The sequence below is a fragment of the Erinaceus europaeus genome, unplaced genomic scaffold (assembly GCF_950295315.1).
Source record: "Erinaceus europaeus unplaced genomic scaffold, mEriEur2.1 scaffold_383, whole genome shotgun sequence".
In the NCBI taxonomy this organism is placed as follows: domain Eukaryota; kingdom Metazoa; phylum Chordata; class Mammalia; order Eulipotyphla; family Erinaceidae; genus Erinaceus; species Erinaceus europaeus.
In genome coordinates, this window is record NW_026647707.1 from 6,715 (window position 1) to 31,272 (window position 24,558).

General features: G+C 66.2%; 1 protein-coding gene across 1 annotated transcript; it reads left to right on the plus strand.

The window, feature by feature from the left end:
* Nucleotides 1-18,463: 18,463 nt before the first annotated feature.
* On the plus strand, nt 18,464-23,033 carry LRPAP1 (LDL receptor related protein associated protein 1). Its single transcript, XM_016194162.2, has 8 exons — nt 18,464-18,662; nt 19,352-19,496; nt 20,847-20,971; nt 21,328-21,448; nt 21,652-21,813; nt 22,346-22,428; nt 22,536-22,712; nt 22,804-23,033. Exons 1-8 carry the CDS (start codon nt 18,501-18,503, stop codon nt 22,864-22,866), a joined length of 1,038 nt encoding a protein of 345 aa, XP_016049648.2. The 5' UTR covers nt 18,464-18,500; the 3' UTR covers nt 22,867-23,033.
* The last annotated feature ends 1,525 nt before the right edge of the window (nt 23,034-24,558 follow it).

Here is a 24,558-nt window from a genome sequence, read left to right on the forward strand (position 1 = left end):
AGCACCTGGGGGGAGTCTGATCACCTGGCACCTGGGGGGAGTCTGATCACCCAGCACCTGGGGGGAGTCTGATCACCCAGCACCTGGGGGGAGTCTGATCACCCAGCACCTGGGGGGAGTCTGATCACTGAGCACCTGGGGGGAGTCTGATCACCCGGCACCTGGGGGGAGTCTGATCACCCGGCACCTGGGGGGAGTCTGATCACCCGGCACCTGGGGGGAGTCTGATCACCCAGCACCTGGGGGGAGTCTGATCATCCAGCACCTGGGGGGAGTCTGATCACCCGGCACCGGGGGGAGTCTGATCACCCGGCACCGAGGGGAGTCTGATCACCCAGCACCTGGGGGGAGTCTGATCACCCGGCACCTGGGGGGAGTCTGATCACCTGGCACCTGGGGGGAGTCTGATCACCCGGCACCTGGGGGGAGTCTGATCACCTGGCACCTGGGGGGAGTCTGATCACCCGGCACCTGGGGGGGGGAGTCTGATCACTGAGCACCTGGGGGAGTCTGATCACCCGGCACCTAGGGGGGGGAGTCTGATCACTGAGCACCTGGGGGAGTCTGATCACCCGGCACCTGGGGGAGTCTGATCACCCGGCACCTGGGGGGAGTCTGATCACCCAGCACCTGGGGGGAGTCAGATCACCGGGCACCTGGTGGGAGTCTGATCACCTGGCACCTGGGGGAGTCTGATCACCGAGCACCTGGGGGGAGTCTGATCACCCAGCACCTGGGGGGAGTCTGATCACACGGCACCTGGGGGAGTCTGATCACTGAGCACCTGGGGGGAGTCTGATCACCCGGCACCTGGGGGGAGTCAGATCACCCGGCACCTGGGGGGAGTCTGATCACCCAGCACCTGGGGGGAGTCTGATCACCCAGCACCTGGGGGGAGTCTGATCACCCGGCACCTGGGGGGAGTCTGATCACCCGGCACCTGGGGGGAGTCTGATCACCCAGCACCTGGGGGGAGTCTGATCACCTGGCACCAGGGGGGAGTCTGATCACCCGGCACCTGGGGGGGGGAGTCTGATCACTGAGCACCTGGGGGGAGTCTGATCACTGAGCACCTGGGGGGAGTCTGATCACTGAGCACCTGGGGGAGTCTGATCACCCGGCACCTGGGGGGAGTCTGATCACCCAGCACCTGGGGGGAGTCTGATCACCCAGCACCTGGGGGGAGTCTGATCACCTGGCACCTGGGGGGAGTCTGATCACCCGGCACCTGGGGGGGGGAGTCTGATCACTGAGCACCTGGGGGGAGTCTGATCACTGAGCACCTGGGGGGAGTCTGATCACTGAGCACCTGGGGGAGTCTGATCACCCGGCACCTGGGGGGAGTCTGATCACCCAGCACCTGGGGGGAGTCTGATCACCGGGCACCTGGGGGGAGTCTGATCACCCAGCACCTGGGGGGTACTGATCACCTGGCACCTGGGGGGAGTCTGATCACCGGGCACCTAGGGGGGGGAGTCTGATCACTGAGCACCTGGGGGAGTCTGATCACCTGGCACCTGGGGGGAGTCTGATCACCCAGCACCTGGGGGGAGTCTGATCACCCGGCACCTGGGGGGAGTCTGATCACCCGGCACCTGGGGGAGTCTGATCACTGAGCACCTGGGGGGAGTCTGATCACCCGGCACCTGGGGGGAGTCTGATCACCCGGCACCTGGGGGGAGTCTGATCACCCGGCACCTGGGGGGAGTCTGATCACCCAGCACCTGGGGGGAGTCTGATCACCCAGCACCTGGGGGGAGTCTGATCACCCAGCACCTGGGGGGAGTCTGATCACCCGGCACCTGGGGGGAGTCTGATCACCTGGCACCTGGGGGGAGTCTGATCACCCGGCACCTGGGGGGGGGAGTCTGATCACTGAGCACCTGGGGGGAGTCTGATCACTGAGCACCTGGGGGGAGTCTGATCACCCAGCACTTGGGGGGAGTCTGATCACCCGGCACCTGGGGGAGTCTGATCCCCTGGCACCTGGGGGAGTCTGATCACTGAGCACCTGGGGGAGTCTGATCACCCAGCACCTGGGGGGAGTCTGATCACCCAGCACCTGGGGGGAGTCTGATCACCCAGCACCTGGGGGGAGTCTGATCACCTGGCACCTGGGGGGAGTCTGATCACCCGGCACCTGGGGGGGGGAGTCTGATCACTGAGCACCTGGGGGGAGTCTGATCACTGAGCACCTGGGGGGAGTCTGATCACCCAGCACCTGGGGGGAGTCTGATCACCCGGCACCTGGGGGGAGTCTGATCCCCTGGCACCTGGGGGAGTCTGATCACTGAGCACCTGGGGGAGTCTGATCACCCAGCACCTGGGGGGAGTCTGATCACCCAGCACCTGGGGGGAGTCTGATCACCCAGCACCTGGGGGGAGTCTGATCACCTGGCACCTGGGGGGAGTCTGATCACCCGGCACCTGGGGGGGGGAGTCTGATCACTGAGCACCTGGGGGGAGTCTGATCACTGAGCACCTGGGGGGAGTCTGATCACCCAGCACCTGGGGGGAGTCTGATCACCCGGCACCTGGGGGGAGTCTGATCCCCTGGCACCTGGGGGAGTCTGATCACTGAGCACCTGGGGGAGTCTGATCACCCAGCACCTGGGGGGAGTCTGATCACCCGGCACCTGGGGGGAGTCTGATCCCCTGGCACCTGGGGGAGTCTGATCACTGAGCACCTGGGGGAGTCTGATCACCCAGCACCTGGGGGGAGTCTGATCACCCGGCACCTGGGGGAGTCTGATCACTGAGCACCTGGGGGGAGTCTGATCACTGAGCACCTGGGGGGAGTCTGATCACCCAGCACCTGGGGGAGTCTGATCACCAGGCACCTGGGGGGAGTCTGATCACCCAGCACCTGGGGGGAGTCTGATCACCCAGCACCTGGGGGGAGTCTGATCACCCAGCACCTGGGGGGTACTGATCACCTGGCACCTGGGGGGAGTCTGATCACCGGGCACCTAGGGGGGGGAGTCTGATCACTGAGCACCTGGGGGAGTCTGATCACCTGGCACCTGGGGGGAGTCTGATCACCCAGCACCTGGGGGGAGTCTGATCACCCGGCACCTGGGGGGAGTCTGATCACCCGGCACCTGGGGGAGTCTGATCACTGAGCACCTGGGGGGAGTCTGATCACCCGGCACCTGGGGGGAGTCTGATCACCCGGCACCTGGGGGGAGTCTGATCACCCGGCACCTGGGGGGAGTCTGATCACCCGGCACCTGGGGGGAGTCTGATCACCCAGCACCTGGGGGGAGTCTGATCACCCAGCACCTGGGGGGAGTCTGATCACCCGGCACCTGGGGGGAGTCTGATCACCAGGCACCTGGGGGGAGTCTGATCACCCAGCACCTGGGGGGAGTCTGATCACCTGGCACCAGGGGGGAGTCTGATCACCCGGCACCTGGGGGGGGGAGTCTGATCACTGAGCACCTGGGGGGAGTCTGATCACTGAGCACCTGGGGGGAGTCTGATCACTGAGCACCTGGGGGAGTCTGATCACCCGGCACCTGGGGGGAGTCTGATCACCCAGCACCTGGGGGGAGTCTGATCACCCAGCACCTGGGGGGAGTCTGATCACCTGGCACCTGGGGGGAGTCTGATCACCCGGCACCTGGGGGGGGAGTCTGATCACTGAGCACCTGGGGGGAGTCTGATCACTGAGCACCTGGGGGGAGTCTGATCACTGAGCACCTGGGGGAGTCTGATCACCCGGCACCTGGGGGGAGTCTGATCACCCAGCACCTGGGGGGAGTCTGATCACCCGGCACCTGGGGGGAGTCTGATCACCCAGCACCTGGGGGGTACTGATCACCTGGCACCTGGGGGGAGTCTGATCACCGGGCACCTAGGGGGGGAGTCTGATCACTGAGCACCTGGGGGAGTCTGATCACCTGGCACCTGGGGGGAGTCTGATCACCCAGCACCTGGGGGGAGTCTGATCACCCGGCACCTGGGGGGAGTCTGATCACCCGGCACCTGGGGGAGTCTGATCACTGAGCACCTGGGGGGAGTCTGATCACCCTGCACCTGGGGGGAGTCTGATCACCCGGCACCTGGGGGGAGTCTGATCACCCGGCACCTGGGGGGAGTCTGATCACCCAGCACCTGGGGGGAGTCTGATCACCCAGCACCTGGGGGGAGTCTGATCACCTGGCACCTGGGGGGAGTCTGATCACCCGGCACCTGGGGGAGTCTGATCACCAGGCACCTGGGGGGAGTCTGATCACCCAGCACCTGGGGGGAGTCTGATCACCCAGCACCTGGGGGGAGTCTGATCACCTGGCACCTGGGGGGAGTCTGATCACCCGGCACCTGGGGGGGGGAGTCTGATCACTGAGCACCTGGGGGGAGTCTGATCACTGAGCACCTGGGGGGAGTCTGATCACTGAGCACCTGGGGGAGTCTGATCACCCGGCACCTGGGGGGAGTCTGATCACCCAGCACCTGGGGGGAGTCTGATCACCCGGCACCTGGGGGGAGTCTGATCCCCTGGCACCTGGGGGAGTCTGATCACTGAGCACCTGGGGGAGTCTGATCACCCAGCACCTGGGGGGAGTCTGATCACCCAGCACCTGGGGGGAGTCTGATCACCCAGCACCTGGGGGGAGTCTGATCACCTGGCACCTGGGGGGAGTCTGATCACCCGGCACCTGGGGGGGGGAGTCTGATCACTGAGCACCTGGGGGGAGTCTGATCACTGAGCACCTGGGGGGAGTCTGATCACCCAGCACCTGGGGGGAGTCTGATCACCCGGCACCTGGGGCGAGTCTGATCCCCTGGCACCTGGGGGAGTCTGATCACTGAGCACCTGGGGGGAGTCTGATCACTGAGCACCTGGGGGGAGTCTGATCACCCAGCACCTGGGGGGAGTCTGATCACCCGGCACCTGGGGGGAGTCTGATCCCCTGGCACCTGGGGGAGTCTGATCACTGAGCACCTGGGGGAGTCTGATCACCCAGCACCTGGGGGGAGTCTGATCACCCAGCACCTGGGGGGAGTCTGATCACCCAGCACCTGGGGGGAGTCTGATCACCTGGCACCTGGGGGGAGTCTGATCACCGGGCACCTGGGGGGGGGAGTCTGATCACTGAGCACGTGGGGGGAGTCTGATCACTGAGCACCTGGGGGGAGTCTGATCAACCAGCACCTGGGGGGAGTCTGATCACCCGGCACCTGGGGGGAGTCTGATCCCCTGGCACCTGGGGGAGTCTGATCACTGAGCACCTGGGGGAGTCTGATCACCCAGCACCTGGGGGGAGTCTGATCACCCAGCACCTGGGGGGAGTCTGATCACCCAGCACCTGGGGGGAGTCTGATCACCTGGCACCTGGGGGGAGTCTGATCACCCGGCACCTGGGGGGGGGAGTCTGATCACTGAGCACCTGGGGGGAGTCTGATCACTGAGCACCTGGGGGGAGTCTGATCACCCAGCACCTGGGGGGAGTCTGATCACCCGGCACCTGGGGGGAGTCTGATCCCCTGGCACCTGGGGGAGTCTGATCACTGAGCACCTGGGGGAGTCTGATCACCCAGCACCTGGGGGGAGTCTGATCACCCGGCACCTGGGGGGAGTCTGATCCCCTGGCACCTGGGGGAGTCTGATCACTGAGCACCTGGGGGAGTCTGATCACCCAGCACCTGGGGGGAGTCTGATCACCCGGCACCTGGGGGAGTCTGATCACTGAGCACCTGGGGGGAGTCTGATCACTGAGCACCTGGGGGGAGTCTGATCACCCAGCACCTGGGGGGAGTCTGATCACCCGGCACCTGGGGGGAGTCTGATCCCCTGGCACCTGGGGGAGTCTGATCACTGAGCACCTGGGGGAGTCTGATCACCCAGCACCTGGGGGGAGTCTGATCACCCGGCACCTGGGGGGAGTCTGATCCCCTGGCACCTGGGGGAGTCTGATCACTGAGCACCTGGGGGAGTCTGATCAACCAGCACCTGGGGGGAGTCTGATCACCTGGCACCTGGGGGGAGTCTGATCACCCAGCACCTGGGGGGAGTCTGATCACCGGGCACCTGGGGGGAGTCTGATCACCCGGCACCTGGGGGAGTCTGATCACTGAGCACCTGGGGGGAGTCTGATCACCTGGCACCTGGGGGGAGTCTGATCCCCTGGCACCTGGGGGAGTCTGATCACTGAGCACCTGGGGGAGTCTGATCACCCAGCACCTGGGGGGAGTCTGATCACCCGGCACCTGGGGGGAGTCTGATCCCCTGGCACCTGGGGGAGTCTGATCACTGAGCACCTGGGGGAGTCTGATCACCCAGCACCTGGGGGGAGTCTGATCACCTGGCACCTGGGGGGAGTCTGATCACCCAGCACCTGGGGGGAGTCTGATCACCGGGCACCTGGGGGGAGTCTGATCACCCGGCACCTGGGGGAGTCTGATCACTGAGCACCTGGGGGGAGTCTGATCACCTGGCACCTGGGGGGAGTCTGATCACCCAGCACCTGGGGGGAGTCTGATCACCCAGCACCTGGGGGGAGTCTGATCACCCAGCACCTGGGGGGAGTCTGATCACTGAGCACCTGGGGGGAGTCTGATCACCCGGCACCTGGGGGGAGTCTGATCACCCGGCACCTGGGGGGAGTCTGATCACCCGGCACCTGGGGGGAGTCTGATCACCCAGCACCTGGGGGGAGTCTGATCACCCAGCACCTGGGGGGAGTCTGATCACCCGGCACCGGGGGGAGTCTGATCACCCAGCACCTGGGGGGAGTCTGATCACCCGGCACCTGGGGGGAGTCTGATCACCTGGCACCTGGGGGGAGTCTGATCACCCGGCACCTGGGGGGAGTCTGATCACCTGGCACCTGGGGGGAGTCTGATCACCCGGCACCTGGGGGGGGAGTCTGATCACTGAGCACCTGGGGGAGTCTGATCACCCGGCACCTAGGGGGGGGAGTCTGATCACTGAGCACCTGGGGGAGTCTGATCACCCGGCACCTGGGGGAGTCTGATCACCCGGCACCTGGGGGGAGTCTGATCACCCAGCACCTGGGGGGAGTCTGATCACCGGGCACCTGGTGGGAGTCTGATCACCTGGCACCTGGGGGAGTCTGATCACCGAGCACCTGGGGGGAGTCTGATCACCCAGCACCTGGGGGGAGTCTGATCACACGGCACCTGGGGGAGTCTGATCACTGAGCACCTGGGGGGAGTCTGATCACCCGGCACCTGGGGGGAGTCTGATCACCCGGCACCTGGGGGGAGTCTGATCACCCAGCACCTGGGGGGAGTCTGATCACCCAGCACCTGGGGGGAGTCTGATCACCCGGCACCTGGGGGGAGTCTGATCACCCGGCACCTGGGGGGAGTCTGATCACCCAGCACCTGGGGGGAGTCTGATCACCTGGCACCAGGGGGGAGTCTGATCACCCGGCACCTGGGGGGGGGAGTCTGATCACTGAGCACCTGGGGGGAGTCTGATCACTGAGCACCTGGGGGGAGTCTGATCACTGAGCACCTGGGGGAGTCTGATCACCCGGCACCTGGGGGGAGTCTGATCACCCAGCACCTGGGGGGAGTCTGATCACCCAGCACCTGGGGGGAGTCTGATCACCTGGCACCTGGGGGGAGTCTGATCACCCGGCACCTGGGGGGGGGAGTCTGATCACTGAGCACCTGGGGGGAGTCTGATCACTGAGCACCTGGGGGGAGTCTGATCACTGAGCACCTGGGGGAGTCTGATCACCGGGCACCTGGCGGGAGTCTGATCACCCAGCACCTGGGGGGAGTCTGATCACCGGGCACCTGGGGGGAGTCTGATCACCCAGCACCTGGGGGGTACTGATCACCTGGCACCTGGGGGGAGTCTGATCACCGGGCACCTAGGGGGGGGAGTCTGATCACTGAGCACCTGGGGGAGTCTGATCACCTGGCACCTGGGGGGAGTCTGATCACCCAGCACCTGGGGGGAGTCTGATCACCCGGCACCTGGGGGGAGTCTGATCACCCGGCACCTGGGGGAGTCTGATCACTGAGCACCTGGGGGGAGTCTGATCACCCGGCACCTGGGGGGAGTCTGATCACCCGGCACCTGGGGGGAGTCTGATCACCCGGCACCTGGGGGGAGTCTGATCACCCAGCACCTGGGGGGAGTCTGATCACCCAGCACCTGGGGGGAGTCTGATCACCCAGCACCTGGGGGGAGTCTGATCACCCGGCACCTGGGGGGAGTCTGATCACCTGGCACCTGGGGGGAGTCTGATCACCCGGCACCTGGGGGGGGGAGTCTGATCACTGAGCACCTGGGGGGAGTCTGATCACTGAGCACCTGGGGGGAGTCTGATCACCCAGCACCTGGGGGGAGTCTGATCACCCGGCACCTGGGGGAGTCTGATCCCCTGGCACCTGGGGGAGTCTGATCACTGAGCACCTGGGGGAGTCTGATCACCCAGCACCTGGGGGGAGTCTGATCACCCAGCACCTGGGGGGAGTCTGATCACCCAGCACCTGGGGGGAGTCTGATCACCTGGCACCTGGGGGGAGTCTGATCACCCGGCACCTGGGGGGGGGAGTCTGATCACTGAGCACCTGGGGGGAGTCTGATCACTGAGCACCTGGGGGGAGTCTGATCACCCAGCACCTGGGGGGAGTCTGATCACCCGGCACCTGGGGGGAGTCTGATCCCCTGGCACCTGGGGGAGTCTGATCACTGAGCACCTGGGGGAGTCTGATCACCCAGCACCTGGGGGGAGTCTGATCACCCAGCACCTGGGGGGAGTCTGATCACCCAGCACCTGGGGGGAGTCTGATCACCTGGCACCTGGGGGGAGTCTGATCACCCGGCACCTGGGGGGGGGAGTCTGATCACTGAGCACCTGGGGGGAGTCTGATCACTGAGCACCTGGGGGGAGTCTGATCACCCAGCACCTGGGGGGAGTCTGATCACCCGGCACCTGGGGGGAGTCTGATCCCCTGGCACCTGGGGGAGTCTGATCACTGAGCACCTGGGGGAGTCTGATCACCCAGCACCTGGGGGGAGTCTGATCACCCGGCACCTGGGGGGAGTCTGATCCCCTGGCACCTGGGGGAGTCTGATCACTGAGCACCTGGGGGAGTCTGATCACCCAGCACCTGGGGGGAGTCTGATCACCCGGCACCTGGGGGAGTCTGATCACTGAGCACCTGGGGGGAGTCTGATCACTGAGCACCTGGGGGGAGTCTGATCACCCAGCACCTGGGGGAGTCTGATCACCAGGCACCTGGGGGGAGTCTGATCACCCAGCACCTGGGGGGAGTCTGATCACCCAGCACCTGGGGGGAGTCTGATCACCCAGCACCTGGGGGGTACTGATCACCTGGCACCTGGGGGGAGTCTGATCACCGGGCACCTAGGGGGGGGAGTCTGATCACTGAGCACCTGGGGGAGTCTGATCACCTGGCACCTGGGGGGAGTCTGATCACCCAGCACCTGGGGGGAGTCTGATCACCCGGCACCTGGGGGGAGTCTGATCACCCGGCACCTGGGGGAGTCTGATCACTGAGCACCTGGGGGGAGTCTGATCACCCGGCACCTGGGGGGAGTCTGATCACCCGGCACCTGGGGGGAGTCTGATCACCCGGCACCTGGGGGGAGTCTGATCACCCAGCACCTGGGGGGAGTCTGATCACCCAGCACCTGGGGGGAGTCTGATCACCCAGCACCTGGGGGGAGTCTGATCACCTGGCACCTGGGGGGAGTCTGATCACCCGGCACCTGGGGGGGGGAGTCTGATCACTGAGCACCTGGGGGGAGTCTGATCACTGAGCACCTGGGGGGAGTCTGATCACCCAGCACCTGGGGGGAGTCTGATCACCCGGCACCTGGGGGGAGTCTGATCCCCTGGCACCTGGGGGAGTCTGATCACTGAGCACCTGGGGGAGTCTGATCACCCAGCACCTGGGGGGAGTCTGATCACCCAGCACCTGGGGGGAGTCTGATCACCCAGCACCTGGGGGGAGTCTGATCACCTGGCACCTGGGGGGAGTCTGATCACCCGGCACCTGGGGGGGGGGAGTCTGATCACTGAGCACCTGGGGGGAGTCTGATCACTGAGCACCTGGGGGGAGTCTGATCACCCAGCACCTGGGGGGAGTCTGATCACCCGGCACCTGGGGGGAGTCTGATCCCCTGGCACCTGGGGGAGTCTGATCACTGAGCACCTGGGGGAGTCTGATCACCCAGCACCTGGGGGGAGTCTGATCACCCAGCACCTGGGGGGAGTCTGATCACCCAGCACCTGGGGGGAGTCTGATCACCTGGCACCTGGGGGGAGTCTGATCACCCGGCACCTGGGGGGGGGAGTCTGATCACTGAGCACCTGGGGGGAGTCTGATCACTGAGCACCTGGGGGGAGTCTGATCACCCAGCACCTGGGGGGAGTCTGATCACCCGGCACCTGGGGGGAGTCTGATCCCCTGGCACCTGGGGGAGTCTGATCACTGAGCACCTGGGGGAGTCTGATCACCCAGCACCTGGGGGGAGTCTGATCACCCGGCACCTGGGGGGAGTCTGATCCCCTGGCACCTGGGGGAGTCTGATCACTGAGCACCTGGGGGAGTCTGATCACCCAGCACCTGGGGGGAGTCTGATCACCCGGCACCTGGGGGAGTCTGATCACTGAGCACCTGGGGGGAGTCTGATCACTGAGCACCTGGGGGGAGTCTGATCACCCGGCACCTGGGGGGAGTCTGATCACCTGGCACCTGGGGGGAGTCTGATCACCCAGCACCTGGGGGGAGTCTGATCACCGGGCACCTGGGGGGAGTCTGATCACCCAGCACCTGGGGGAGTCTGATCACTGAGCACCTGGGGGGAGTCTGATCACCTGGCACCTGGGGGGAGTCTGATCCCCTGGCACCTGGGGGAGTCTGATCACTGAGCACCTGGGGGAGTCTGATCACCCAGCACCTGGGGGGAGTCTGATCACCCGGCACCTGGGGGGAGTCTGATCCCCTGGCACCTGGGGGAGTCTGATCACTGAGCACCTGGGGGAGTCTGATCACCCAGCACCTGGGGGGAGTCTGATCACCTGGCACCTGGGGGGAGTCTGATCACCCAGCACCTGGGGGGAGTCTGATCACCCGGCACCTGGGGGAGTCTGATCACTGAGCACCTGGGGGGAGTCTGATCACCTGGCACCTGGGGGGAGTCTGATCACCCAGCACCTGGGGGGAGTCTGATCACCCAGCACCTGGGGGGAGTCTGATCACCCAGCACCTGGGGGGAGTCTGATCACCCAGCACCTGGGGGAGTCTGATCACCCGACACCTTGGGGGAGTCTGATCACCCAGCACCTGGGGGGTACTGATCACCTGGCACCTGGGGGGAGTCTGATCACCCGGCACCTGGGGGGGGGAGTCTGATCACTGAGCACCTGGGGGGAGTCTGATCACTGAGCACCTGGGGGGAGTCTGATCACTGAGCACCTGGGGGAGTCTGATCACCCGGCACCTGGGGGGAGTCTGATCACCAGGCACCTGGGGGGAGTCTGATCACCCAGCACCTGGGGGGAGTCTGATCACCCAGCACCTGGGAGGAGTCTGATCACCCAGCACCTGGGGGGAGTCTGATCACCTGGCACCTGGGGGGAGTCTGATCACCCGGCACCTGGGGGGGGGAGTCTGATCACTGAGCACCTGGGGGGAGTCTGATCACTGAGCACCTGGGGGGAGTCTGATCACTGAGCACCTGGGGGAGTCTGATCACCCGGCACCTGGGGGGAGTCTGATCACCCAGCACCTGGGGGGAGTCTGATCACCCGGCACCTGGGGGGAGTCTGATCACCCAGCACCTGGGGGGTACTGATCACCTGGCACCTGGGGGGAGTCTGATCACCCGGCACCTAGGGGGGGGAGTCTGATCACTGAGCACCTGGGGGAGTCTGATCACCCGGCACCTGGGGGGAGTCTGATCACCCGGCACCTGGGGGGAGTCTGATCACCCGGCACCTGGGGGGAGTCTGATCACCCGGCACCTGGGGGAGTCTGATCACTGAGCACCTGGGGGGAGTCTGATCACCCGGCACCTGGGGGGAGTCTGATCACCCGGCACCTGGGGGGAGTCTGATCACCTGGCACCTGGGGGGAGTCTGATCACCCAGCACCTGGGGGGAGTCTGATCACCCAGCACCTGGGGGGAGTCTGATCACCCGGCACCTGGGGGGAGTCTGATCACCCAGCACCTGGGGGGAGTCTGATCACCCAGCACCTGGGGGGAGTCTGATCACCTGGCACCTGGGGGGAGTCTGATCACCCGGCACCTGGGGGGGGGAGTCTGATCACTGAGCACCTGGGGGGAGTCTGATCACTGAGCACCTGGGGGGAGTCTGATCACCCAGCAACTGGGGGGAGTCTGATCACCCGGCACCTGGGGGGAGTCTGATCCCCTGGCACCTGGGGGAGTCTGATCACTGAGCACCTGGGGGAGTCTGATCACCCAGCACCTGGGGGGAGTCTGATCACCCGGCACCTGGGGGGAGTCTGATCCCCTGGCACCTGGGGGAGTCTGATCACTGAGCACCTGGGGGAGTCTGATCACCCAGCACCTGGGGGGAGTCTGATCACCCGGCACCTGGGGGGAGTCTGATCCCCCGGCACCTGGGGGAGTCTGATCACTGAGCACCTGGGGGGAGTCTGATCACTGAGCACCTGGGGGGAGTCTGATCACCCAGCACCTGGGGGGAGTCTGATCACCAGGCACCTGGGGGGAGTCTGATCCCCCGGCACCTGGGGGAGTCTGATCACTGAGCACCTGGGGGGAGTCTGATCACTGAGCACCTGGGGGGAGTCTGATCACCCGGCACCTGGGGGGAGTCTGATCACCCAGCACCTGGGGGGAGTCTGATCACCCAGCACCTGGGGGGAGTCTGATCACCCAGCACCTGGGGGGAGTCTGATCACCCAGCACCTGGGGGGAGTCTGATCACCCGGCACCTGGGGGGAGTCTGATCACCCAGCACCTGGGGGGTACTGATCACCTGGCACCTGGTGGGAGTCTGATCACCCGGCACCTAGGGGGGCGAGTCTGATCACTGAGCACCTGGGGGAGTCTGATCACCCGGCACCTGGGGGGAGTCTGATCACCCAGCACCTGGGGGGAGTCTGATCACCCAGCACCTGGGGGGAGTCTGATCACCTGGCACCTGGGGGAGTCTGATCACTGAGCACCTGGGGGGAGTCTGATCACCCGGCACCTGGGGGGAGTCTGATCACCCGGCACCTGGGGGAGTCTGATCACTGAGCACCTGGGGGGAGTCTGATCACCCGGCACCTGGGGGGAGTCTGATCACCCGGCACCTGGGGGGAGTCTGATCACCCGGCACCTGGGGGGAGTCTGATCACCCGGCACCTGGGGGGAGTCTGATCACCCGGCACCTGGGGGGAGTCTGATCACCCGGCACCTGGGGGGAGTCTGATCACCCAGCACCTGGGGGGAGTCTGATCACCTGGCACCTGGGGGGAGTCTGATCACCCGGCACCTGGGGGGGGGAGTCTGATCACTGAGCACCTGGGGGGAGTCTGATCACTGAGCACCTGGGGGGAGTCTGATCACTGAGCACCTGGGGGAGTCTGATCACCCGGCACCTGGGGGGAGTCTGATCACCCAGCACCTGGGGGGAGTCTGATCACCCAGCACCTGGGGGGAGTCTGATCACCCAGCACCTGGGGGGAGTCTGATCACCCAGCACCTGGGGGGAGTCTGATCACCCGGCACCTGGGGGGAGTCTGATCACCCAGCACCTGGGGGGTACTGATCACCTGGCACCTGGGGGGAGTCTGATCACCGGGCACCTAGGGGGGGGAGTCTGATCACTGAGCACCTGGGGGAGTCTGATCACCCGGCACCTGGGGGGAGTCTGATCACCCAGCACCTGGGGGGAGTCTGATCACCCGGCACCTGGGGGGAGTCTGATCACCGGGCACCTGGGGGAGTCTGATCACTGAGCACCTGGGGGGAGTCTGATCACCCAGCACCTGGGGGGAGTCTGATCACCCGGCACCTGGAGGGAGTCTGATCACCTGGCACCTGGGGGGAGTCTGATCACCCGGCACCTGGGGGGGGGGGGAGTCTGATCACTGAGCACCTGGGGGGAGTCTGATCACCCGGCACCTGGGGGGAGTCTGATCACTGAGCACCTGGGGGGAGTCTGATCACCCAGCACCTGGGGGGAGTCTGATCACCCGGCACCTGGGGGGAGTCTGATCCCCCGGCACCTGGGGGAGTCTGATCACTGAGCACCTGGGGGAGTCTGATCACCCGGCACCTGGGGGGAGTCTGATCACCCGGCACCTGGGGGAGTCTGATCACTGAGCACCTGGGGGGAGTCTGATCACCCAGCACCTGGGGGGAGTCTGATCACCCGGCACCTGGGGGGAGTCTGATCACCCGGCACCTGGGGGGAGTCTGATCACCCAGCACCTGGGGGGAGTCTGATCACCCAGCACCTGGGGGGAGTCTGATCACCTGGCACCTGGGGGGAGTCTGATCACCCGGCACCTGGGGGGGGGAGTCTGATCACTGAGCACCTGGGGGGAGTCTGATCACTGAGCACCTGGGGGGAGTCTGATCACCCAGCACCTGGGGGGAGTCTGATCACCCGGCACCTGGGGGGAGTCTGATCCCCTGGCACCTGGGGGAGTCTGATCACTGAGCACCTGGGGGAGTCTGATCACCCAGCACCTGGGGGGAGTCTGATCACCCGGCACCTGGGGGGAGTCTGATCCCCCGGCACCTGGGGGAGTCTGATCACTGAGCACCTGGGGGAGTCTGATCACTGAGCACCTGGGGGGAGTCTGATCACCCAGCACCTGGGGGGAGTCTGATCACCCGGCACCTGGGGGGAGTCTGATCCCCTGGCACCTGGGGGAGTCTGATCACTGAGCACCTGGGGGAGTCTGATCACCCAGCACCTGGGGGGAGTCTGATCACCTGGCACCTGGGGGAGTCTGATCACTGAGCACCTGGGGGGAGTCTGATCACTGAGCACCTGGGGGGAGTCTGATCACCCAGCACCTGGGGGGGGGAGTCTGATCACTGAGCACCTGGGGGGAGTCTGATCACCCGGCACCTGGGGGGAGTCTGATCCCCCGGCACCTGGGGGAGTCTGATCACTGAGCACCTGGGGGGAGTCTGATCACCCGGCACCTGGGGGGAGTCTGATCACCCAGCACCTGGGGGGAGTCTGATCACCCAGCACCTGGGGGGAGTCTGATCACCTGGCACCTGGGGGGAGTCTGATCACCCGGCACCTGGGGGGGGGAGTCTGATCACTGAGCACCTGGGGGGAGTCTGATCACTGAGCACCTGGGGGGAGTCTGATCACCCAGCACCTGGGGGGAGTCTGATCACCCGGCACCTGGGGGGAGTCTGATCCCCTGGCACCTGGGGGAGTCTGATCACTGAGCACCTGGGGGAGTCTGATCACCCAGCACCTGGGGGGAGTCTGATCCCCCGGCACCTGGGGGGAGTCTGATCCCCCGGCACCTGGGGGAGTCTGATCACTGAGCACCTGGGGGAGTCTGATCACTGAGCACCTGGGGGGAGTCTGATCACCCAGCACCTGGGGGGAGTCTGATCACCCGGCACCTGGGGGGAGTCTGATCCCCTGGCACCTGGGGGAGTCTGATCACTGAGCACCTGGGGGAGTCTGATCACCCAGCACCTGGGGGGAGTCTGATCACCTGGCACCTGGGGGAGTCTGATCACTGAGCACCTGGGGGGAGTCTGATCACTGAGCACCTGGGGGGAGTCTGATCACCCAGCACCTGGGGGGGGGAGTCTGATCACTGAGCACCTGGGGGGAGTCTGATCACCCGGCACCTGGGGGGAGTCTGATCCCCCGGCACCTGGGGGAGTCTGATCACTGAGCACCTGGGGGGAGTCTGATCACTGAGCACCTGGGGGGAGTCTGATCACCCAGCACCTGGGGGGAGTCTGATCACCCAGCACCTGGGGGGAGTCTGATCACCCAGCACCTGGGGGGAGTCTGATCACCCGGCACCTGGGGGGAGTCTGATCACCCAGCACCTGGGGGGTACTGATCACCTGGCACCTGGGGGGAGTCTGATCCCCCGGCACCTGGGGGAGTCTGATCACTGAGCACCTGGGGGGAGTCTGATCACCCGGCACCTGGGGGGAGTCTGATCACCCAGCACCTGGGGGGAGTCTGATCACCCAGCACCTGGGGGGAGTCTGATCACCTGGCACCTGGGGGGAGTCTGATCACCCGGCACCTGGGGGGGGGAGTCTGATCACTGAGCACCTGGGGGGAGTCTGATCACTGAGCACCTGGGGGGAGTCTGATCACCCAGCACCTGGGGGGAGTCTGATCACCCGGCACCTGGGGGGAGTCTGATCCCCTGGCACCTGGGGGAGTCTGATCACTGAGCACCTGGGGGAGTCTGATCACCCAGCACCTGGGGGGAGTCTGATCCCCCGGCACCTGGGGGGAGTCTGATCCCCCGGCACCTGGGGGAGTCTGATCACTGAGCACCTGGGGGAGTCTGATCACTGAGCACCTGGGGGGAGTCTGATCACCCAGCACCTGGGGGGAGTCTGATCACCCGGCACCTGGGGGGAGTCTGATCCCCTGGCACCTGGGGGAGTCTGATCACTGAGCACCTGGGGGAGTCTGATCACCCAGCACCTGGGGGGAGTCTGATCACCTGGCACCTGGGGGAGTCTGATCACTGAGCACCTGGGGGGAGTCTGATCACTGAGCACCTGGGGGGAGTCTGATCACCCAGCACCTGGGGGGGGGAGTCTGATCACTGAGCACCTGGGGGGAGTCTGATCACCCGGCACCTGGGGGGAGTCTGATCCCCCGGCACCTGGGGGAGTCTGATCACTGAGCACCTGGGGGGAGTCTGATCACTGAGCACCTGGGGGGAGTCTGATCACCCAGCACCTGGGGGGAGTCTGATCACCCAGCACCTGGGGGGAGTCTGATCACCCAGCACCTGGGGGGAGTCTGATCACCCGGCACCTGGGGGGAGTCTGATCACCCAGCACCTGGGGGGTACTGATCACCTGGCACCTGGGGGGAGTCTGATCACCCGGCACCTAGGGGGGGGAGTCTGATCACTGAGCACCTGGGGGAGTCTGATCACCCGGCACCTGGGGGGAGTCTGATCACCCGGCACCTGGGGGGAGTCTGATCACCCGGCACCTGGGGGGAGTCTGATCACTGAGCACCTGGGGGGAGTCTGATCACCCAGCACCTGGGGGGAGTCTGATCACCCGGCACCTGGGGGGAGTCTGATCACCCAGCACCTGGGGGGAGTCTGATCACCCAGCACCTGGGGGAGTCTGATCACCCGGCACCTGGGGGGAGTCTGATCCCCCGGCACCTGGGGGAGTCTGATCACTGAGCACCTGGGGGAGTCTGATCACCCAGCACCTGGGGGGAGTCTGATCACCCGGCACCTGGGGGGAGTCTGATCACCCGGCACCTGGGGGGAGTCTGATCACCCGGCACCTGGGGGGAGTCTGATCACCCGGCACCTGGGGGAGTCTGATCACCCAGCACCTGGGGGGAGTCTGATCACCCAGCACCTGGGGGGAGTCTGATCACCTGGCACCTGGGGGAGTCTGATCACTGAGCACCTGGGGGGAGTCTGATCACCCGGCACCTGGGGGGAGTCTGATCACCCGGCACCTGGGGGAGTCTGATCACTGAGCACCTGGGGGGAGTCTGATCACCCGGCACCTGGGGGGAGTCTGATCACCCGGCACCTGGGGGGAGTCTGATCACCCGGCACCTGGGGGGAGTCTGATCACCCGGCACCTGGGGGGAGTCTGATCACCGGGCACCTGGGGGGAGTCTGATCACCCGGCACCTGGGGGGAGTCTGATCACCCAGCACCTGGGGGAGTCTGATCACTGAGCACCTGGGGGGAGTCTGATCACCCAGCACCTGGGGGGAGTCTGATCACCCGGCACCTGGGGGGAGTCTGATCACCTGGCACCTGGGGGGAGTCTGATCACCCGGCACCTGGGGGGGGGGGAGTCTGATCACTGAGCACCTGGGGGGAGTCTGATCACTGAGCACCTGGGGGAGTCTGATCACCCAGCATCTGGGGGGAGTCTGATCACCCGGCACCTGGGAGTGAATTGGGCACCCAGTTCCCCCCTTCTCTGCAGAGGAGGCGGCGGCAGGTGAGGGCACAGCAGACGGCGACAGGGAGCCCTGAGCCCGGGACGAGGATGGCAGCTCCGCCAGGCGACGGGGCGGCCGGGAAGCCGCAGCCGAGGAGTCTGGGGGCGGCCCGCACGCGGCCAGCAACCCCGCGTCCAGGCTCGCGGCGTCCCCGGGCTCCCGCGCGGTCGCCTAGGAAACGAGGCCCCGCCCGGCGCGCTGCCTGCCGGGACTTGTAGTCCTCCGCGTCCGGAGCCGGTTGCGCGGCCGGGGCGTGGACTCCACTTCCCAGGAGTCTACGCGGCGCGGGCGGAGACGTCACTTCCCAGCAGGCCGCGCGACCGGAGCGGCGGCAAGATGGCGGCGCCGGCGCTGCTGCTCCTGCTGTTCCTGCGGCTGCTCGGACCCGGGCCCGCGGCGGCCCACGGCGGCAAGTACTCGCGGGAGAAGAACGAGCCCGCGCCCGCCGTGGAGTTCCGCATGGAGAAGCTGAGCCAGCTGTGGGAGAAGGCGCAGCGGGTGAGGCCGGGCTCGGGGCCCCCGCGGGGCGGGGCGGGGCGGGGCGTCGCCTCACCAGGACCCCAAGGCCGGCTTCACCTTGCCGCGCGGGCAGGGGGACGGGGGTCAGCCGTGGGGTCAGGGGTCAGCCGTGGGACCGGGGGTCGGCCGTGGGTCGGCAGTGGGGTCAGAGGTGGGGCCGGGGGTCGGCCGTGGGGTCGAGGGTCAGCCGTGGGGTCGGGGGTCAGCCGGGGGTCAGCCGTGGGGTCGGGGGTCAGCCGTGGGGTCGGGGGTCGGCCGTGAGGTCGGGGGTCAGCCGTGGGGTCGGGGGTCGGCCGTGGGGTCGGGGGTCAGCCGTGGGGTCGGGTGCCGCCCCAGGAAAGACGGCATGGCTGCCACTGCGTCCGCCCTGCTGCGGGGGGCTTCGGACTCTGGCCCCGCGCCCAGCCAGGCCTGGGGCGCGTCTGTGCGTCTGGGGGCGTCTGTGCGTCTGGGGGCGTCTGTGCGTCCGGGGGCGTCTGTGCGTCCGGGGGCGTCTGTGCGTCCGGGGGCGTCTGTGCGTCCGGGGGCGTCTGTGCGTCCGGGGGCGTCTGTGCGTCCGGGGGCGTCTGTGCGTCCGGGGGCGTCTGTGCGTCCGGGGGCGTCTGTGCGTCCGGGGGCGTCTGTGCGCCCCGCACTCACGGCCGCCCCCGCCTGACCCGCCCCTGCAGCTGCAGCTGCCGTCTGCAAGGCTGTGGGAGCTCCACGCCGACCTGAAGCTGCAGGAGCGCGACGAGTTCCGCGGCAAGAGGCTCCAGGCGGAGGGCCGTGACCTGGACGGACAGGAGGAGGCCAGGCTCAGCCGCCAGCTCCACGGTGCGGACACGTGCTCTGCTCTGCTCTGCGCTGTCCCTCTGTCCCTCTGTCCCTCTGTCCCTCCTGCTCATCCTCCGACTTCCCTCCCCGTCATCCCTCCTCTCCTACTCACACTCTCACACACTCACACTCTCACACAGTAACAAACACACACACTCACAGTAACACACTCTCACATACACACACTCACATACACACTCACACTCACAGTAACACACAGTAACTCACTCACACACAGTAACACACTCGTTTACACACTCACACTCATACACAGACTCACACACACTCTCACACAGACTCACACACACTCACACACACACACACACACACACACACACTCACACACACACACACACACACTCACTCACACACACTCACACACACACACTCACACACACTCACACTCACACACACACACTCACACACACACTCACACACACACACTCACACACACACACACACTCACACACACACTCACACACACACACACTCACACACACACTCACACACACACACTCAGACACATACACTCACACACACACACTCACACACACACTCAGACACATACACTCACACACACTCAAACTCACACACACACTCAAACTCACACACACACTCACACACACACTCATACACACACATTCACACATACACTCACACACACACACTCAAACTCACACACTCAAACTCACACACACACTCACACTCACACACACACACACTCACACTCATACACTCACACACACACTCACACTCACATGCTCACACACACACAGAGACACAGACATTAACACTCGATCACACAAAGTCGCACACATTCACACACAGTAGCACACATGCACTGACACACACTAACACACGCACTAACACACACTCACACGGACTAACACATACACACACTCACGCATTGATACACTCACACTAACACACACACGCACTAACACACTCACACATACACACACTGACACGCACTAACACACTCACACTAACACACACGCCAGAGCCCCTCCCAAACTGCCGCCCCTGGAGCACAAGGCAGGTGTGCGGCCGGGAGAGCTTACTGCACCCTGCCCTCTGCCCTCTCCAACATGGGCATGTGGCCCTGCTCTCAAGGGTGCCCGTCCCCTCAGGAAGCTGTGCTGAGACCCCTCCTCCAGTCCTGAGACCCCCTCCCCAGTCCTGAGACCCCTCCCTCCAGTCCTGAGACCCCCTCCCCCAGTCCTGAGACCCCCTCCCCAGCCCTGAGACCCCCTCCCCCAGTCCTGAGACCCCTCCCCCAGTCCTGAGACCCCCTCCCCAGCCCTGAGACCCCTCCCCCCAGTCCTGAGACCCCTCCCGTCTGCCCTCTAGTTTTGGTGGCCAAGTACGGGCTAGACGGCCGGAAAGATGCCGGTGGGGAGAGCAGCAATGCCATTGATGACACCTCCCTGGACACCGACCTGGAGGACCCTCGTCTGGAGAAGCTGTGGCACAAGGTAACGGCCCCCGCGGCCACCCTGCACGTCTGTGTCCAGCCCCCGAGGGCTCCCCACACGGCTGTGTCCAGCCCCCGCGGCCACCCTGCACGTCTGTGTCCAGCCCCCGAGGGCTCCCCACACGGCTGTGTCCAGCCCCCGCGGCCACCCTGCACGTCGGTGTCCAGCCCCCGAGGGCTCCCCACATGTCTGTGTCCAGCCCACGCGGCCACCCCGCACATCTGTGTCCGGCCCCCGCGGCCACCCCGCACATCTGTCCAGTCCCCGAGGGCTCCCCGCACGTCTGTGTCCGGCCCCCGAGGGCTCCCCGCTGGGCGCTGGACCCGGTCCCCATGGCGGCTGACCCCCGCCCCCAGGCGAAGACGTCAGGCAAGTTCTCGAGCGAGGAGCTGGCCAGGCTGTGGCGGGAGTTCGTGCACCACAGGGACAAGGCCCGCGAGTACAGCGCTCTGCTGGACGCACTGAGCAGGACAGAAGGTGCCGGGGCTTCCTGGGGTGCCGGGGACGTGGCCGCCGTGTATTTAGTGAGAGGTGCAGATGGACACCAGAGCTCGGCAGGGTGGTGGTGCTGGGGCTCGAACCCAGGGCCTCGGAGCCTCAGACGGGAGCCTGTTGCGGCCCCTGTGCCGTCTCGGGCCCACCGGGAGGGACCGTCACATGCTAACCGCCCCCGTCCCCAGAAATGCACGAGAACCTGGTCGGCCCGCTGGACGGTGGGCTGCCGGAGGAGGAGGCGCTGAGGAGCCGCCACGCCGACCTCAAGGACCGTCTGCGCTCCCTGAACCAGGGCTTCGACCGGTTGCACAAAGTCAGCCACCAGGGCTACGGCGCCCAGCCCGACGGTGAATGCAGACGGGGGGCAGGGGGAACGGGACACGGGGATCCGGCCATGGAGAGGGGACGGGTACACGGGGGACAGGCCGGGGGGATGGGGACATGGGGACAGGCCTGGGGGGTCGGGGATATGGGGTGCAGGCAGGGGGGACGGGTACACAGGGGACAGGCCTGGGTGGGATGGGTACATGGGGGACAGGCCTGGGGGGGTGGGGACATGGGTACAGGCCTGGGGGGACGGGGAAATGGGGTGCAGGCAGGGGGACGGGTACACGGGGGATAGGCTTGGGGGGGTATGGGGACATGGGTACAGGTTGGGGGGGCGGGGACACGGGACAGGCCTGGTGGGGGACAGGGACATGGGGTATCTTCCGGGGGGGGGGGACAGGGCGTCGGCTCCAGCCCTCTGGTGAGTGCTGGACCCGGTGGTGGGTCGAGTTCAGGATACGGGGGACAGGCCTGGGGGGTCAGGGACAAGGGGGACAGGCCTGGTGGGTCGGCTGCGGCCCCGCGGCACAGACGCCTCCCTTCGTCCCACAGAGTTTGAGGAGCCCCGTGTCCTGGAGCTGTGGGAGATGGCCCAGGCTGCCAACTTCACCCCGAAGGAGCTGGAGGCGTTCCGGGTACGGCCGGGTCCACCCCACCCCGGTTCCGGCTGGGGCTCGGGGTCGGAGCTGGGCTCCGAGGTCGGGCGCGGGGTGTGGGCGGTGACGGGCGTGGCGTCCTGCAGGAGGAGTTGAGGCACTTCGAGGCCAGGGTGGACAAGCACAGCCACTACCAGAAGCAGCTGCAGCTGTCGCTGGAGAAGCTGCAGCACGCAGAGGGGCTGGGGGACCGCGGGCACGTCAGCCGCAGCCGGGAGCGCCACGCCCAGCTGCAGGAGAAGACCAGGGAGCTGGGCTACAAGGTGGGCACCCTCACGGGGCGGCACTCGGCATGGGCTGGGGGCCCAGTGGGCAACCCTCAGGTCCATCTCTCCGTCTGTCCGTCTCCCCCAGGTGAAGAAACACCTGCAGGACCTATCGGGACGCGTCTCCCGGACGCGCCACCAGGAGCTCTGAGCCGGCGGACCCCGCCGGAACCCTGCACGGAGGCCGCGCCTCTGCCGGTCAGCAGCCTGAGCCCGCCGGCCCTGTGGACTCGAGCGGGGCCCCCGGCACCCAGCGTCCCTGTCGGCCACGCCCCGTGCGCAGGGCCCCCAATACACCCAGGCTCGGCGCCCGTCGCGTCCCATGTCCCGTCTCCTTTGCTGGGATCTGCCTGCCTGCGTGTGTCCGCCCATCTCTGCCCTGCTGGCCTGGGCTCTGCCCTCTGGGCGAGAGTCTGGGGGATGGCGCTGCCAGCCAAAGCTGGAGAGAAGGCGCCCTGCCGCACCTCGCCGTGCCCGTCCGGAGAGCGCGAGCCCGCTGCGGGAGGCCTGGGCAGGTCTCCGGGGAAGCTCAGTGCCAGCACAGAGCAGCATCTGGTCACCTCGTGGGGCCCCGGCAAAGAAGCCTGCCTGGCTCTGCCCACGCTGGGGTGGCTCCGGGCAGGACGGTCACGCCGCCCTCGGGGTCACTGTGGGGGTGGCAGCTTGACTCACCACACTGGCACTGAACGCCTGACCACAGCTCATGGGGGGCTGGGGCTGGACCCCGGCGATGGAGGGGTGCCAGGGCCTCCGGGACACGGGGAAGTGGCAGAGAGCCCAGCAGCAGAGGCCTCCCCCTGCAGACGGCAGGCCCTGAGCCCCCGACACCTGCCCCTAGGTGACCTGAGCGGCCCTGCTGCAGGAAGGGGCGCGTCCATCCCCACTCACCCGCCCTGTCCTGAGAGCCCAGATGCTGACCCCAGGGTGAGGCCGTCCCCAAGATGAGGGTGGACTGGGGTCACCCTTTGCTCGGGAGTGAGGTGCAGGGACCGTCCTCAGAACTGGCCCTACCCCTGCCGTGCAGGGCCACACCCACTGTCCTGGCGTGCTTAGTGGGCCATCCTGCTGCGGACTGAGGAGGGTGGCTTGGGAAGGCTTGAATCCACCTGGCTCAGGACCCGGTGGCTGGCACAGGTATGTCTGGGGTCAGGGGCATGAACCCCAGTCCCTGAGCCCGGGACCTGCCTGGCCTTTGATCTCTGGCACACAAGGCCTCTGTGCCCCCATGGGACCCTGCCCAGTCAACCCTGGAGGTGAAGCACCTGGCGGCCGCCCCCACCGTATCCCCTCCCGGGACGGGGCAGGGGTCCCTCTGGGCATCTCTCCTGGCAATGGGCAGGAGGCCAGGAGCACATGGGGGTGTTGGCAGGGGCTGTGTGGCCAGCCGGACCCCAGCCCAGCAGCGAGGGACCCCGTTCCATTCCCAGCACCCCGGGCTGCAGCAGGGCACTGGGGCATCTACAGGCGGGACCCACCTCCCTCCGCATGTGGCCCTCGTAACTTTTTGGTTTTGTTAAAGGAGAAATTGAGGGAGGGGTGGTGGCACACCTGGTTGAGCTATTGTCTTACGGCGCAAAAGGACCCGGGTTTGAGCCCCCTGAACCCCACCTGCAGCGGGGAGCAGGTCTGCAGGTGTCTCTCCGTCTCCCCTCACTCTGGCTGTCTCTATCCAATAAAGTTTTAAAAAAAAATTGAGGGAGTCGGGCGGTAGCACAGTGGGTTAAGAGCACATGGCACAAAGCGCAAGGACCGGTGTCAGGATCCCGGTTCGAGCCCCCGGCTCCCCACCTGCAGGGGAGTCGCTTCACAGGCGGTGAAGCAGGTCTGCAGGTGTCTGTCTTTC